A 15,741-nucleotide genomic window follows, 5' to 3' on the forward strand; every position below is an offset into this window, starting at 1 on the left:
GAGAAGGGGATGACAGAGGACAAGAGTTGGATGGTATCACTGATTCAATGGACATGAGTTTAAGCAAACTCTGGCAGATGATGATGGGCAGGGAAGCCTGGCGTGCTGCAGTCCATGAGGTGACAAACAGTCGGACATGACTTAGCCAATGAACAACAATAAATGAAAAAGAAGAGTAAAAAACAAGACAGGCTATAAGATATTTAAAAATTAACAGTAATATAAAGCTACAGTAATTGAAAATTTGATACTGGCACAGAACAAGGCAAAGAAATAGAACAGCTCAGAGTCTCAAAAAAGGCAAGACAGATGGAGAGAGGAAAATTTAGCATATGTCAAAGATGGCATTTCAAATCAGGTTAAAAAAGAAAAAGGATGTATAATACAACAAAAAGTAACTGTGAAAAACTGAGCTATGGAAAAAGAAAAGATGTTGGTAGAAAAACCATATTTCTTCCTTACCCCCTGTAGCAGCTAAATCACTCAAATGTTTTTTTTAAATAAGAAAGAGAACCTGCTAAACACAGAGAAGAAGCAATGTTTAATTATCTTGTAGTAAAGTAGAACTTTCAAACAAAAACCCATAAAAGATTAGTAAACTTTAATATACTTTATTAAATTTACTTTTAATATACTTTATTATTAAATTATTGCTATATTATGAATATTAAATTATTTTAATAGTTGATTAATTTACTTTAGAGATTAATATAAATTAGAAACTTTTAATACAAAATTTTAATATTGATTTTATATATATAAAATCAACAATTTGTCTTATAAATGATCCAAAAGATGACAAAGAAAAAATATTTTCCATGCATATAACAAAAGGATTAATTTTCTTAGAATTTAAATACAAAAATCAAATACCTTAAATACACACACACACATATTCCTAAAAGTCATTATGAAAGATAGCCAGCAGAAAAATCATCAAAGATTAGGAATAGGTAGTTCTAAGAAATACAAATAGATTCAAACATGTGACAAAGTAGTCAGTTTCACTCATTTAAGACATATAAACAAACGAAAAAAATACTTCCCAATTATCAGGTTGGCATAATACCCAAAAGAGCAATAATCCTACCTGTGAGAATCTGAACAAAAAGCACTCATAAACTTGTGTGGGAAGGAAATTAGCACAGGTTCTATTAAGGACAATTAGACAATATCTATCAAAAATTTTAAAGTACATATTTATGGGCCTAGAAAATCAATCAGTAGAAACATAGGATGTTCATTCAGGAGTCAATAGTGATAGCAAGTTACAAAGTTAACAGGGGCTATTTAATGCATAAACATATGGAATTTGTTGGCTGGCTTTTAAAAAGAATGAGTTTGATCTCTATATGCTGGTAAGGAAAAACCTGCAATATACTTAGCATGCAGTAGCCATTTGTGTAATGATATGTATACAAATTTGATATGTCTAACACACAAATAGTTTCTAGAGAAATATAAAATATTTTTTACAGATTTGTTGTACAGCTTCCTCTAGGGAATAAGATGTGGGACAGTATTTAAGAGTGAAACTCACTTTTTACTTGAAATTCTTTCCTACATGTATGTGCCAGATATATTCTAAGCTGGGAATATAGCAATAAAGACCTTACATTCATAGAAGTTGCACCGTGGTGGGGGGGTAGGGGGATTACAAAGGACAGGAGGGAAATAAAACTGTGCACACACACAGTGACAGCTGATGTAAGGGTTGTGAGGAACGATAAAGCAGGGTTACCGGAGAAAGGGACTAAATGTATGGCAGAGGTTATGATTTTACATGAGGTGGTAATAAAAAGGAATACAGTGAATTACACGTACACAAGACAGTTCCCCTATCCCAGGATTAGGAGTAAAGTGATACATAAACTACAGCCTCAAGCGCTAATTGCAAGGAGGAGAAATGGAGGGGAAAGGGCAAAGCACTATAGAAGCAGAGGAAACCCAGGGAGGTGTTCTTGGGTGGATTTGGGTAGTGGGTAACACAAAGAGAAACCAGATGACAAAAGGTCTTACAATAAAATAAAGGGTTTAAACAAGGGAACAGAAAATTAGAACTACATTTTGGAAAAGTCACCCTACCTGTATTGTAGTAAGTGTCTGAGAGAAAATTAAGTGAGAAGTAAAGAAGCCAGTTAAATATTTTAGGAATTCTGCCCAAAGCTAATAGTCTTTAAGAGAAAAAGTAGTAAAAAGAACAAAGAATATGGATCAAAAAATGGACAATCAATCCGTCCTTGAGGATTCCATATTCATGGATTCAGCTAGTCGCTAAAAACCATGACTTTCCGCACTTTTGCAGTCTCTTGTGGACACTGTAGAGCAGTAAAAAATCTTAGTAGCCCAACACGCATGTTCGCAGCTGAGGTCAAATAAGATGCATTCTGCCTTCTTGTTTCAGCTCTCATAAAGCTGTAGCCTTTTTCACAATCTCTTAAATGCCACATTTTTCACCCTGTGATATTAGTTGGTGATTTTCCTGTTTAAAATGGTCCCCAAGAGTAGAATGAAGCACTGTCTCGTGTTAAGCACAAAGTAGCTGTGATGCACCTTACAAATTAAAAGATGCATGTTAGGTAATGTTAGTGTTAAGCATTAAGTTATAGAGCTACTGGCTATGAGTTCAATTTCAATGAATCAACAATATATGAATAATATATATTAAATAAAGTGTCTTTAAACATACATAAAACAGGTCATGTATTGATTGTTTGACAAAAATGTTGTGACCAGAGGATCTCAGGAATCTAATCTCATATTATGGGAGCAATGGTTCAGTTTTTGCTAAGTCAGGGTCTGCCTATTTCATTCAGTGTTCACTCATTTATGACTTTATAAAATATAGCTACCACAAATAACAGCAATCAACTGTATATGTACACACATATAACTACTTATTCGTAAAGAAGAAATAATAGGACTGGAATCAATTACAGGGCTTCCCAGGGGCCTTGGTGGTAAAGAATCTGCCTGCTAAGGCAGGAGACTTGGATTCGATCTCTGGGTTGGGAAATCCCCCAGAAAAGGAAATAGCAATGCACTCCAGTATTCTTGCCTGGGAAATCCCATGGACAGAAGAGCCTGGCAGGCTATAGCCCATGGGGTCACAAAAGAGTTGGACACAATTTAGCAACTAAACAACAACAATCAATTCTAAGACGTAAATGAGGGAGCAAAATCAATGATGATGTTACCTAGGTTTCTGGCTTAAGCAACCGGGAAGACGCTGATATTGCTAATAAATAGAGGGAACAGGAGAAGGTCGCAGCTTGGATCAGGAAGACAGAGATGTCAGCTTCGGAGAGTGTAATGTCATGCATGCCATACACACTGCAATAAATATAACTATGTGTTTAAGTTAGGTCCATACCATTTCTGTCCTTTATCGAGCCCATCTTTGCATGAAATGTTCCCTTGGTATCTCTAATTTTCTTGAAGAGATGGCCATAGTTCACCAGGCACTCTTGTCTATCAGATCTAGTCCCTTAAATCTATTTGTCACTTCCACTGTATAATCATAAGGGATTTGATTTAGGTCATACCTGAATGGTCTAGTGGTTTTCCCTACTTTCTTCAATTTAAGTCTGAATTTGGCAATAAGGAGTTCATGATCTGAGCCACAGTCTGCTCCCGGTCTTGTTTTTGCTGACTGTATAGAGCTTCTCGATAAAGGATAGAAATGGTATGGACCTAACAGAAGCAGAGGATATTAAGAAGAGGTGGCAAGAATACACAGAAGAACTATACAAAAAAGATCTTCACGACCCAGATAATCATGATGGTGTGATCACTTACCTAGAGCCAGACATCCTGAAGTCAAGTGGGCCTTAGAAAGCATCACTACGAACAAAGCTAGTGGAGGTGATGGAATTCCAGTTGAGCTATTTCAAATCCTCAAAGATGATGCTGTGAAAGTGCTGCACTCAATACGCCAGCAAATCTGGAAAACTCAGCAGTGGCCATAGGACTGGAAAAGGTCAGTTTTCGTTCCAATCCCAAAGAAAGGCAATGCCAAAGAATGCTCAAACTACCACACAATTGCACTCATCTCACACGCTAGTAAAGTAATGCTCAAAATTCTCCAAGCCAGGCTTCAGCAATACGTGAACCATGAACTTCCAGATGTTCAAGCTGGTTTTAGAAAAAGCAGAGGAACCAGAGATCAAATTGCCAACATCCACTGGATCATCGAAAAAGCAAGAGAGTTCCAGAAAAACATCTATTTCTGCTTTATTGACTATGCCAAAGCCTTTGACTGTGTGGATCACAATAAACTGTGGAAAATTCTGAAAGAGATGGGAATATCAGACCATCTGACCTGTCTCTTGAGAAACCTGTATGCAGGTCAGGAAGCAACTGTTAGAACTGGACATGGAACAACAGACTAGTTCCAAATAGGAAAAGGAGTACGTCAAGGCTGTATATTGTCACCCTGCTTATTTAACTTATATGCAGAGTACATCATGAGAAACGCTGGGCTGGAAGAAACACAAGCTGGAATCAAGATTGCCGGGAGAAATATCAATAACCTCAGACATGCAGATGACACCGCCCTTATGGCAGAAAGTGAAGAAGAACTAAAAGAGCTTCTTGATGAAAGTGAAAGAGGAGAGTGAAAAAGTTGGCTTAAAGCTCAACGTTCAGAAAACTAAGATCATGGCATCTGGTCCCATCACTTCATGGGAAATAAATGGGGAAACTGTGGACAGTGTCAGACTTTATTTTTTTGGGCTCCAAAATCACTGCTGATCATGATTGCAGCCATGAAATTAAAAGACGCTTACTCCTTGGAAGGAAGGTTATCACCAACCTAGATAGCATATTTAAAAGCAGAGATATTACTCTGCCAACAAAAGTTCGTCTAGTCAAGGCTATGGTTTTGTGTAGATGTGAGAGTTGGACGGTGAAGAAAGCTGAGCGCCGCAGAATTGATGCTTTTGAACTGTGGTGTTGGAGAAGACTCTTGAGAGTCCCTTGGACTGCAAGGAGATCCAACCAGTCCATCCTAAAGGAGATCAGTCCTGGGTGTTCACTGGAAGGACTGATGTTGAAGCTGAAACTCCAATACTTTGGCCACCTCATGCGAAGAGTTGACTCATTGGAAAAGACCCTAATGCTGGGAAGGATTGGGGGCAGAAGGGGACGACAGAGGATGAGACGGTTGGATGGCATCACTGACTCAATGGACATGGGTTTGGGTAAACTCCAGGAGTTGGTGATGGACAGAGAGGCCTGGCGTGCTGCGATTCATGGGGTCGCAAAGAGTCGGACACAACTGAGTGACTGAACTGAATGTGTTTAAGTACCCATTTTCCTATCCCATTTGAGAATCACATCTTTGATCATCTCCAGCTATGTCCTATAACTAGAAGGATGCTTTCCTTTAAATCATATAAACCAGGCATGTCAACATCAGAAATGTGTACTTTATCAAATGTTTTATTTTCCACTACCATCTTTGCAATTATATTATCCATATTCACCATAATCTATGCTTTAAGAATGTTTCTATGTGAGTCCTCAAAAGTAAAAATATCAATTCTACCTTTTGGAAAATAAGAATTCTAAATGACAAATATCTTCAAAGAAAGTCTGCACAACCAGGTAGTGCATTTTTCAACTTGTTTATAGAAACCTTTATCATAAATTATTAAAATATCACTCTGATATTAAGCTTATATAAAAAATCCTAATGGATAAATTGTGATGTTTTCACACCTGATTTTAGAAAACTCCAGAATTATAATTTATTTTGATGTGGCTTTTACAAAAATGTATACATACATTCAAAATGTGACAAATCTTTTGCATCCTAGAAATTAAAATTGCCATATACAACTGCATACACTGAGCTTTATATAATTACAACAGAAAATTAGTAAAGGATTCATATCAATCCCTCCCCATTTAGTCAGCATTATCTTCATTTATAAAAGTAATAGACAACAATTTCTAGGCTACTACTAAACTGATTTTACAAGTAAATATACACTTGTATGAACACCAAACAGAAACTTGATACATAGTTATTCCTCAATGTGTAACTGTATACTTGCTAATTTGCAGTGGTCCACACATGACAGACAGGACTGAGCGACTGAACTGAACTGAACATATTTAAAAGCACTGGACTAGTTTTACCCTTGGTATGGTAATTAATTGTATGATCTCCCACTGACCACAAGAAATTAAATATAGTACACTGCGAACAGTTATTACTATTTATATGAGGGGAAGAAAGGCTGAAAGAAAAGTTCAAGAAAGAAAGATTCACAGCTAAGGAGTAGGGCGGGGGGTTGGGGGGAAGAGGTTAGAATACCAGTTCAGTAACTAAGAAATAGGAAAAAGATAGAACAACTAAGAAAGAAATGATAAGCCAAGTGTTCTGTAAAGAAGTGATACTTTGTTCTTTGCAATTAATGGGAAGAAACACAACCAAAAAGACCAATGAAATCAAGACAGAAAAACATCTGTGAACAACAGCTCTTTTAAAAAATCAAAAAAAGTGAAGAGGAAAAATGGTCATTTTAAACATCTTGTATTTTGTATCATTCACAATATAAATACAACATTATTTCTATTCCTAAAGTATACTATTAATACTCGAGCATAACACAAATAAAAATGGCTCTGTACTTCAAAGTCGACACCTGAACTGGAAAATAGACCAAAAACACTTTAGCATACCTGAGCTACCAAGACAGCAGTCAATCAATAAACAGCAGCTGGTGCAGAAGATGCACTTAGTGCAAGCAACTGTCCTCACTAGAAGTATCCATGAATAAGCAGGCACTAGTCTCTTTACCAAGCGCCAATGGCCAAAGGCAGAAGGGGCAGTGGGTCTTCTTGGTTTCCCCCTCTGAATCTCAGAGACTGTGACACTTCCTTAAGTCAATGGGGCAAGTGCCTGTCAGGTATGTGCCTGACGGACCAGTAGCCATCACAACAGAAATACGGAGACTTATTTAAAACTTGTTACCTTCCCTATCACCTTGTAATGTAGAATGTTTTTCCCCTAAAAACATAGTATCATAAATAGTAGTCACAATCCTGATCATCCAACAAAGGGAGATCTAGTTCACTCTACAAGATCTACTATATGGCTTTAAAAGTATTGTATTTCCACTGGAAAATTAGTTTGTTATAAACGATAATATAACAGTAACACTGATTTCAATACGGATTAAATATGTATTTGTGGATTTATGTGCAAAGGGACCACTTGGGTAGCATTTAATCTATCAGGAATTACTGTCAGTTCTAAACAAACACTTAGAATACAATTCACTTCTAAACTAGAGACTGCCAACAGTATATAAATCTAGTTGATGAGTCATAGACTAATAGTTCAAAATTACTAAAATATCCAATTAAAGTTCAAGACTAGAAAAACAAAATCAGCAGTTGGGGTAATTCAAATTTCAAAACTGATCATAAAACATAACTTGTAATTTATATGATCTAAGCATCAGTAGGATATGCACTGAAATCTGCAGTTAGAAATAAAAAGTGAAGATGTCACAAGTGTTTAGTCAAGAACAACAAGGACATAAGGCTGACTTAAGCTTTCCCACCAAAACACTGGATATAAAAACATCATATACAACTACAAATATTGGGATGTCATTCTGAAAATAAACAGAAACAAGAAATATCTTTAAAAAAATTATCAAACGCAGTCTAAACTAGTAGTCAGAGAAAAATATTTTTTACTGGGAAAATATAGCTATTTTGTTCTCATTAAGAAACAACATTTTATAGACTACTTTTTTCCCGCAAGAAATAACTAATATAATAACATTATCTTCTAACAAAAAAGGTGCTAATTCCTAATTAGCACTATTCCTTGGTATTCCTAATTACTAGAAAATACAAATTAAAAATTCAAGTTGGCCAGGTGTTATTCCTAGCATTAGTAATTCCTTTCATTCTACTGATTTCTTAAAGGGAATGATTCTCAAGTAGAAGTAACCCATCAGAATTAACGGGGACCATCCTGAAAATACACATTTCCAAATGTCATCCCTCAGAAATGACTCCCCATGTCTGGAGTGAAGTCACAATAGCTATGTCTTGAAAAAAATTACCCCAGTGATTCTGACTGCTAGTTGAGGACAACTGCTTTAAGAGATGAATTACCTACTTGTTCTACTGACTAAAGAGATCTTACTAGGTCAACTACTGCTAAAACTTTGTCATTATAGCACACAGAGCTGTCAGTTGCAAAGAAGAAAACTCCACATTTCATTATTTATAGTAAAGAGAAAAAAAAATGAAAGAGATCTGGTAAGATTACTCAAGGAACATGCAACCATACTTAAAAAGACTTTCTACATATTTATTTTAAAGTGTTCATTTAGGACAAATGGTTTTGAAAATGTATAAAAATAAATTATGTATTAATCCATCTTCAATATGTACATGGTCCCTTAAAAGGATTTATATTTTATTATCATGAAAAATATATTCCAACAATCTCTACAGTATTCTTAAAAGTTAGGAATTTTAAGATTTTCTAATAGAAAAGTTTCAGTATTCACTGGCAGAAAAATAATGAAACTTGGAATGATTTCATTAATATTTCAAAATATAATACTGTCTTGGATATGCTATGCCATATATCACAAGAAAAATTTTCATCACTAAACTATACTAATCCCAAGTGGTGGCATTTTCATTTAAGAACAAAGCACAAAAATATTTTATAAAAGAAAATGTCTCATCATAAAAACTTTCAAAGCTGAATGCTTTAAACAAAAATTGCTGAGGTTTGATTTCACAATATCAAGTTACCATAAGCACTTTGTAAACATACACCTATTACAGGCTATCAACTTAAAGCCAGTTACCACTAAAAGAAGATATAGTAAAAAGAAATTTCAGTGCAAAAGCATATATCAACTAAAGTTATCAACTGACTTAAGACAATTTTAATGTAAAAATCACAACTTAAGTCCCATAATAAAAAGTAACCCTATAAAAGCTTAAAATTAAATTAATTTAAAAGAAAAAGCTCTACAACAGTTAGCAAGTTTTCCTTTTGTTACTATTCTCTAGTAAAAGCTTTCTTTTGATTAGCTTTCACAATGTCATCAGGAGATGCTGATTTGAAGTCAAATGGTGTTATTGCTATAAGAGGACTTATTTCTTTGTCTTTTACGTCTTGAACTTGTCTACTATAAAGAAAAGTCTTATAGAGATCAAAGGTGCGTCGCTTGCAGCTTTTCAATGGGTAACGAAGACACAGGGTTGAAGCGAAAGCTGAAGGTCTGGCAGAAAGGGCCTTGGTCCAAGAGAGAGAGAAAGGCGGTTTCCTAGGCAGAGAGCTTTTACTGTTTTTCTTATTACCCTTAGTAGAATTGGAATTTTTTCCTAATTTTGAACTTAGAGCTTTAGTTTCTGGTATTGGAGCAACTGATTGGTCTACTATAGGTTTGGGAACAAAATCTGGGGCTTTTATGAGGACACTAAGATCAATATTCGAGTCTATTCCAGGTGACCTCGTTTCAGATAAACCGAGCATATAGGAATCTTTCTTAATCTGAGGGTTGTCTATATCAATCGTTTCTGCAATCAAATCAGAAAGTGACAAATTCTCAAGGTCTCTTGTCGGAGAAGCTTTACGAAATGCCAAAGATGATAGAGATCCTGTTAACTCTGATACTCCAGTTGAAGATTGACACCGATTTGCTAGTTGTGACAAGGGAAAAGATCCCAAACTGAGATCTGTGAAACTGGCAGATGGTTGGTGACAAAAATCAGATGAAGTAAAGCACTGGCTTGGATTGTTTTCCTTGTGTTCCTGAAACAGTTCAGCTAGGGATGGACTTCCACACTGAGAAAACCGCAAGTTGTCATTCTTTAATATGCAATTCTTGTTGCTTTGTTCAACTGAAGAAACAATTCCAACTTCAGGCATTTTACTAGCATTTAAACTATCAAGAGCCATATTTTCCAATGAGTTGGTTAAGAGTAAAGGATTATTTAAACGTCCTAAACTGTTCTGTACTGGAATGTTTTGCAAATCAGGTACTGAATCATTCTGAATAAACAATGAGTTATTAGGTGCTGTGTTTTTTATCATTAAGGATTTTAAATCTGGTATGCCTTTGAAGGCAGAATCATCTCTGGAAATAAACTCAGACACATGAGGTCTTAACAAATCACCATCTAGACTCTTTGAAGGTAGACTCTCCATACTATCTGTGGGTGGTAATCTGACTGATGGCTGACTTTTATAAGAATCTCTTGGCATATCATCGATTAGGTCAGCTAGGGACAGCTCTTTTGTTAACTTACATGATTCTAGTTTCTTTTCACTTTTAGGTCTGTCAAGTTTCTTTTTTTTATGGAGTAAACAGTGACTTGGTATAACCGAGGAATTATGACATAATCCATATTTTGCCACTGGGCCAGAAAAATCAAAGGATTTGCTGCTGCAATCCAAATGGTTTGCAGACTGAGGACAAGAGCTGTGAACATTATCAGCTGAAACTTCAGAAGAAGATAATAAGACTCCTTACCTTACAAGAGCCATTAATTTTCAGATGAATAGGTTGACATATGCAGAAGACAGTCACAGCAACCAAAAGAAAACATGAAATGAGGCATTTAATTACTAAATGTTTGTTTTGATTATGACATGAATAAAGTGATACTTGATCATTGTTTAATAAAAAGTGAACATTCTAAAAAAAAATAAAGGATTTTACCTTCCTTTAACCATCTTAAGTGACCTTCATACTTTGTTCACTGATATATACAAAGGTAATTACCAAGTTAGTAAATGTGCTAATATTTATAAATTTATGTAAGGTTTTAAGTTATTCATCATCAGAATTTCTCAAATTCAAAACATCTAAAAAATCAATGGAAAGAACTAGGTTCATCTATATTTTTAATGTATTAAAAACAGGTAAACAAATAATACCATATAACTTCTACTGTGATCTGGGGTAACCTATTAATCTAGTTGTCACATTATAGACTTACTCTCATACTATTGGTCAGTTAAAGGTGAATCCCGGTGCCCCCCCCAAAATAAAAAAAAATTTAATTTACATAAAAACCCTTATTTCATAGTAACAGGCTGCACACAATTTCACTGTGGCAAAAATCTAGACTCCAGGTTATAAGACATATCAACCCAGTTAACAAATCACCATGCTTCTACTGACCGATATTATACCAGTTAAGATAATTAGTTCCCTTCTCATGTGGCCTAAGTTATAAATTTAACCTCAAATTCTAAACATTTAAAATTAAAGATCTGGCTATGAAATGAAAGAGTAGTAGAACTATAATACTTAGGATATTTAAGTAAAACTAAATTATATTTATAAAATGCTATAAGCATAGGAGGGATTTTTTGACATTGTCTGGCTATTAACTTCCATCTCCCAACCCATTAGTTAAAAAAAACAACACCAATAGTTAAAAAGATCTTCAAGACACTAACAAGAAGCAAAAAGTGTTTTGTCTTGCTTTTATCTAATTTTATTTCCCTTATATTCTGTCAGTTGCAAAAATAAGCTGGGAAATGATCAAAAAATAGGCTTTAACAGACTGAAGAGAACACAGCCATTCAGCTTAAAAATTCACAAACTGCAAAATCAATTGATAACAATCAAGAATTATTGTAACATGTAAAAATTTCTGCCCATTTTTCTTAACAGCTCCATCAAAATAAAAGCCTCTTTTAAAGCATTAACTGTAAAACTAAAAGAGAACAAGTAAAAGCATACCTTTTGCTATCTTTCCTGTAGATATCGCTCCCTCACGCCTGACTTTCAAATTCTGCACTTTATCTTGCTCCAGAACCACTGACAAAGCCTTCTGCACATCAAACTTGTTCTTCAGAACTGCTTCAATCAATATGTCATCTGGCACAGCCGCTCCAAGTACCTCTCTCATGTGATCAAGGCATGAATAAAGACGAGCTAGAACAGACAACAGTAATTAAAAGCTATACTCAGTGGTGTCATGAAAGATCCCTGAATCTTCAAAACTGAAACAAAGGATTTGAAATTACAGTACGATGTTCATCTCTTGTAATTTGCCTTGGCAAAAATTACAATGATTGTATTTTTATCCACAATATACCTAGCTTCCCTGATGAGAGGAACAATTTCAACAACCACTATAATAAATGTCTCCAAAGTATTACTGATTAACGCTTGAAAAAAGTGTCAAGTGTGAATCCGCCTGCAATGCAGGAGATGCAGATTTGATCCCTGGGTCAGGAAGATCCCCTGGAGGAGTGCGTGGCAACTCACTCCAGCATTCTTGCCCGGAAAATCCCATGGACAGAGAAGCATGGCAGGCTACAGTCCATAGGTAGCAGAGTCAAACATGACAGAAGCAACTGAGTATGTACCCCCACACACACAAAGTCTATTTCAGTCAATGAGGATGATAAGGTCTATACTGATGATTTTTTACATGTGTAGAAAGGGTTAATTTTGAAAATATTTCTAACTTACTAGTGAATGGACAAGATAACTTGGTACAAAACTGCCATAAAAATTAGGAAATCCAGTAGATTAACGAGGAAAATGAACATTCATTTTAAACACAAACATTTAAATCTGGGTGACTAAAATCCTTAAGGATGTTTATTTTCTGATGACTATTTTATAAAAAGTAATTATTAATAATATTCATTAATAATGGAAGTTCCATGAGAGCAAAGGCTTTATATCCCTAGATCTTAAAATAGTTATGTGATACTTAGAAACTACTGAATAAAAATGCATGAACATATTAACTTATATTTGTATAGCAGTTAACAATTTTCAAAATACTTTACATACACACACACACACACACCTGTAATCCTCACAGTAACTCTATGACTTAGATATATCAAACTGCAAGTCATAAAGAGGACTGAAAATCATGGCACTACTTAGTTTAGCAGTAATCAAAATAAAACTCAAGTTTTCAGATTCCCTAATCCATGAAATCCGTCCACAGAACGCATTTTACATTACATTTTACATGCTTACATACTGAACAAGGAATCTACTGGCAATATCCTTTTTTTCCTCAAGTATATAATACTTTCTCCATTGCTCTTTTCTAATTATTTAAAGTAAATTCTTCAAATATTTGGGTAATTCTGCTTTGCTTCAGCCCAAAATTAATTTTAGGCTAATAAGCTAAACTTGAAAAATTATACCTATTTCATAAAAACATGAATTACTAAAACTGGAACAGAATACTTAGTATATAGCTATCATCATGGTCTGTTCTAATTAATTACAGCAACTGTTGCCCACACATACACAAAGGGTAGAGATATGAAGTCAGGCTATGTTGGTTCATATCCAAATGCCACTTACTAAGCAGTACAACTACCCCCAAGTGACTTGGTGTCTCATTTTCCTCCCCTATAAAATGAGGACAATAGTTGGCCTATCTCGTAAGGCTGTCATGAAGATTAAATATGCTAATACATGAACAGCACTTAGAACAATACCCAGAAAGCAATTAGTAGAGGCTAGTTACAATCACTACTATTGTTACCATGCAATTTTTTTCATGCAATTATTAATACTTACATATGTCAGGTGGGAATGATTAACTTTCATTCTCAAATATAACTCTGAATTTCATACCTCCTTAATCATTCTGAGGCATAGCAGAGAAAGTATAAGACTTCTACTTTATTCCTACCTTCTCCCCCCTACAATGACAACTGTACACATTCTTTGAAAACATAATCAAAACTATGGAGGAATTTATGTAGCAGTTCCTCTGTGAACTTTTATCCCGCTTGTCAAATGTATCTGCAAAGTTGATAAAGAAATTTTATAATTCTCTGTTGTTTCCCTTTCTGCTTTCTAATTTTGTCTGTCTGTGCTTTCTCTCCATTTTTCTTGGTTTGGGTAGCAGCTGACATACATTGTACCGATTTATGCAAAGATCAACTTTCAGATTTATATATTTCCCTCCTTCCTGTTTTCAAATTGTTCTAAATTTTCAATTTAAAAGTATTCATAGAACAAAGCCAGAGAAAGAGTACACTCCAGAGAAGGAGCAAACAAGCTGAGCCCTGCTCAGTATCAACAGACAGCACTACTTTTATACCTGGTGATTTTGGTTCTATAACACTATTCACCAACCTATGACTGGAGCAGTATGTCTGAAACTATGTCACATTTGAAATTTATTTATAAAAGATGAAAGCCAAAATATAAAATATCTTTGTTAAAATGTTTAAGAGAACTAAAAAGAAGAAAACTCAGAACCAAAGCCATTATTGTTTACAAGTTCTATCTTGAAATTTAATTTACATGACTGTGACCAATCAGGACATTTGTATAGTGTTACTCTGAACTTATTATTTTTTTTTTAATAAAAACCAGCCTTTTGGAACCTAACATTTTGCAAGGAAATGAGCTTCTGTAATCTAACCATAAGCTCTACACAGAGCTTATAAAACAATAAATACTGATAAAAGAAAACGAATCACGGAAGTTTCTCTCCTAAGGAGATTTCAATCACAAATTCCAGTTACTGAATAACAGCCACACAATCAATTTTTCAACCATATAGTTAACCATATAGTCTTCACGAAACATAATTAACAAAATGTAAACTTTCCTTGAAGATACAAGATATAATGGTAGTTCATACCATTACTACCCATGATCAATATTATGAACAATAAAACTGATAAATAACATTGGTAAATTTCAGTAAATTATTAATCATTTTCAGATAAGAAACATACTAATTCTTACCATACCTTGATCAATTCCACTTAGCTGATGATTCACAAGAGAGCTGGAGAATTCTTTCAAATCTTCATAATCATATTCTTCTACGGGTTCAACAGCTGAAGGTTTGTCACGTTGTGAGTAAATAAACTGAGCAGCTAGAATATAAAATGATGGAAGAATGCTGTGCCATAACCATTTCCCATTAACTTTTTTTTAACAACATAAAGTAAAAATTAAAGATTCTGACCTACCTAAAGTCATTTGCCCACAGTCATAATAATGGATGAAAAGAGAAAAAAACTAAAACAAAACATATCATACCCCAAATTCTGCCCAGATGTCCTTACTAACCATTTGCTAATCTCTTTTAATTATTTTCATTCTTTTCTCCTATCTCATAAACACTGAGCTTACTTTCTCCACAGTTCTCAAAAATTATCTTTCCTAATATCTCATGCTTGCCTACTACTCTAGCTGCCCTGAAATTTTCTTTTCTATGGTACAAATATTTTAAAACTCACATCAAGTTTGCTCATTTGCATAATTAAGAACACTAAAAACAGACTAGTTCAATTTTCACTTTCCAGGAACTACTAATTTTGCTTGAACCCAACCGCTGACCAAAATCATAGGCCTTAACTTTTAAACAATTTATACTTTAATCACACACTGACACTGTATATTAGAGCCACATACCTAACTTTCAGACAGAAGTCTGTGCTACTCTGCATACTGGCAGTGTCATTACTCAACACATACCTGTGCATTATATATTTGATTAAGAGGCAGAAAGACAAAATATCAAAGTGACAACATATGTTTGAATATCATACACAAAAATACAAGTGACCAGAGAAAAGCATCAAGCATGCCCAAAGTGTTCACTCTTCCACATCAACTGGATGCCCACTGAACTCAATTCTTCAAAACTGTGTTCACAATTGTGAAGGAATAAAATTAAAGTATTAAGTTTAAGAAGGATAAAAACATCAATACAGTATTCTAAAGGCAA

The 15,741-nt window shown here is 34.6% G+C and overlaps 2 protein-coding genes across 7 annotated transcripts in view; one reads left to right on the forward strand and one right to left on the reverse strand.

The window, feature by feature from the left end:
* HBS1L (HBS1 like translational GTPase) overlaps positions 1 to 15,741 on the reverse strand; it is an 85,072-nt gene that overhangs the window by 57,359 nt on the left and 11,972 nt on the right. For 3 of the 5 annotated variants that reach the window (XM_081530705.1, XM_081530703.1, XM_081530704.1), the window contains exons 3-4: positions 14,756 to 14,884; positions 11,748 to 11,942 (exon numbers count right to left, since the gene is read on the reverse strand). In XM_081530705.1, the coding sequence (XP_081386831.1) occupies positions 11,748 to 11,942; positions 14,756 to 14,884 (324 nt within the window). Of the gene's footprint in view, positions 1 to 8,320; positions 10,522 to 11,747; positions 11,943 to 14,755; positions 14,885 to 15,741 lie in introns of those variants that run through there. The other 2 variants (XM_081530707.1, XM_081530706.1) reach the window with 2 other exon arrangements.
* Positions 1 to 15,741, forward strand: part of LOC145521783 (uncharacterized) — a 63,278-nt gene that overhangs the window by 17,596 nt on the left and 29,941 nt on the right. The window contains exon 3 of one of the 2 annotated variants that reach the window (XR_014065683.1): positions 10,330 to 10,706. The exons of the other annotated variant lie outside the window; for it this stretch is intronic. The gene's annotated coding sequence lies outside the window, so the exon portion shown is untranslated. Of the gene's footprint in view, positions 1 to 10,329; positions 10,707 to 15,741 lie in introns of those variants that run through there. 2 annotated transcript variants of the gene reach the window in all.

This window comes from Giraffa tippelskirchi, chromosome 9 (assembly GCF_054371585.1).
Source record: "Giraffa tippelskirchi isolate mGirTip1 chromosome 9, T2T-mGirTip1v1.2.pri, whole genome shotgun sequence".
In the NCBI taxonomy this organism is placed as follows: Eukaryota; Metazoa; Chordata; class Mammalia; order Artiodactyla; family Giraffidae; genus Giraffa; species Giraffa tippelskirchi.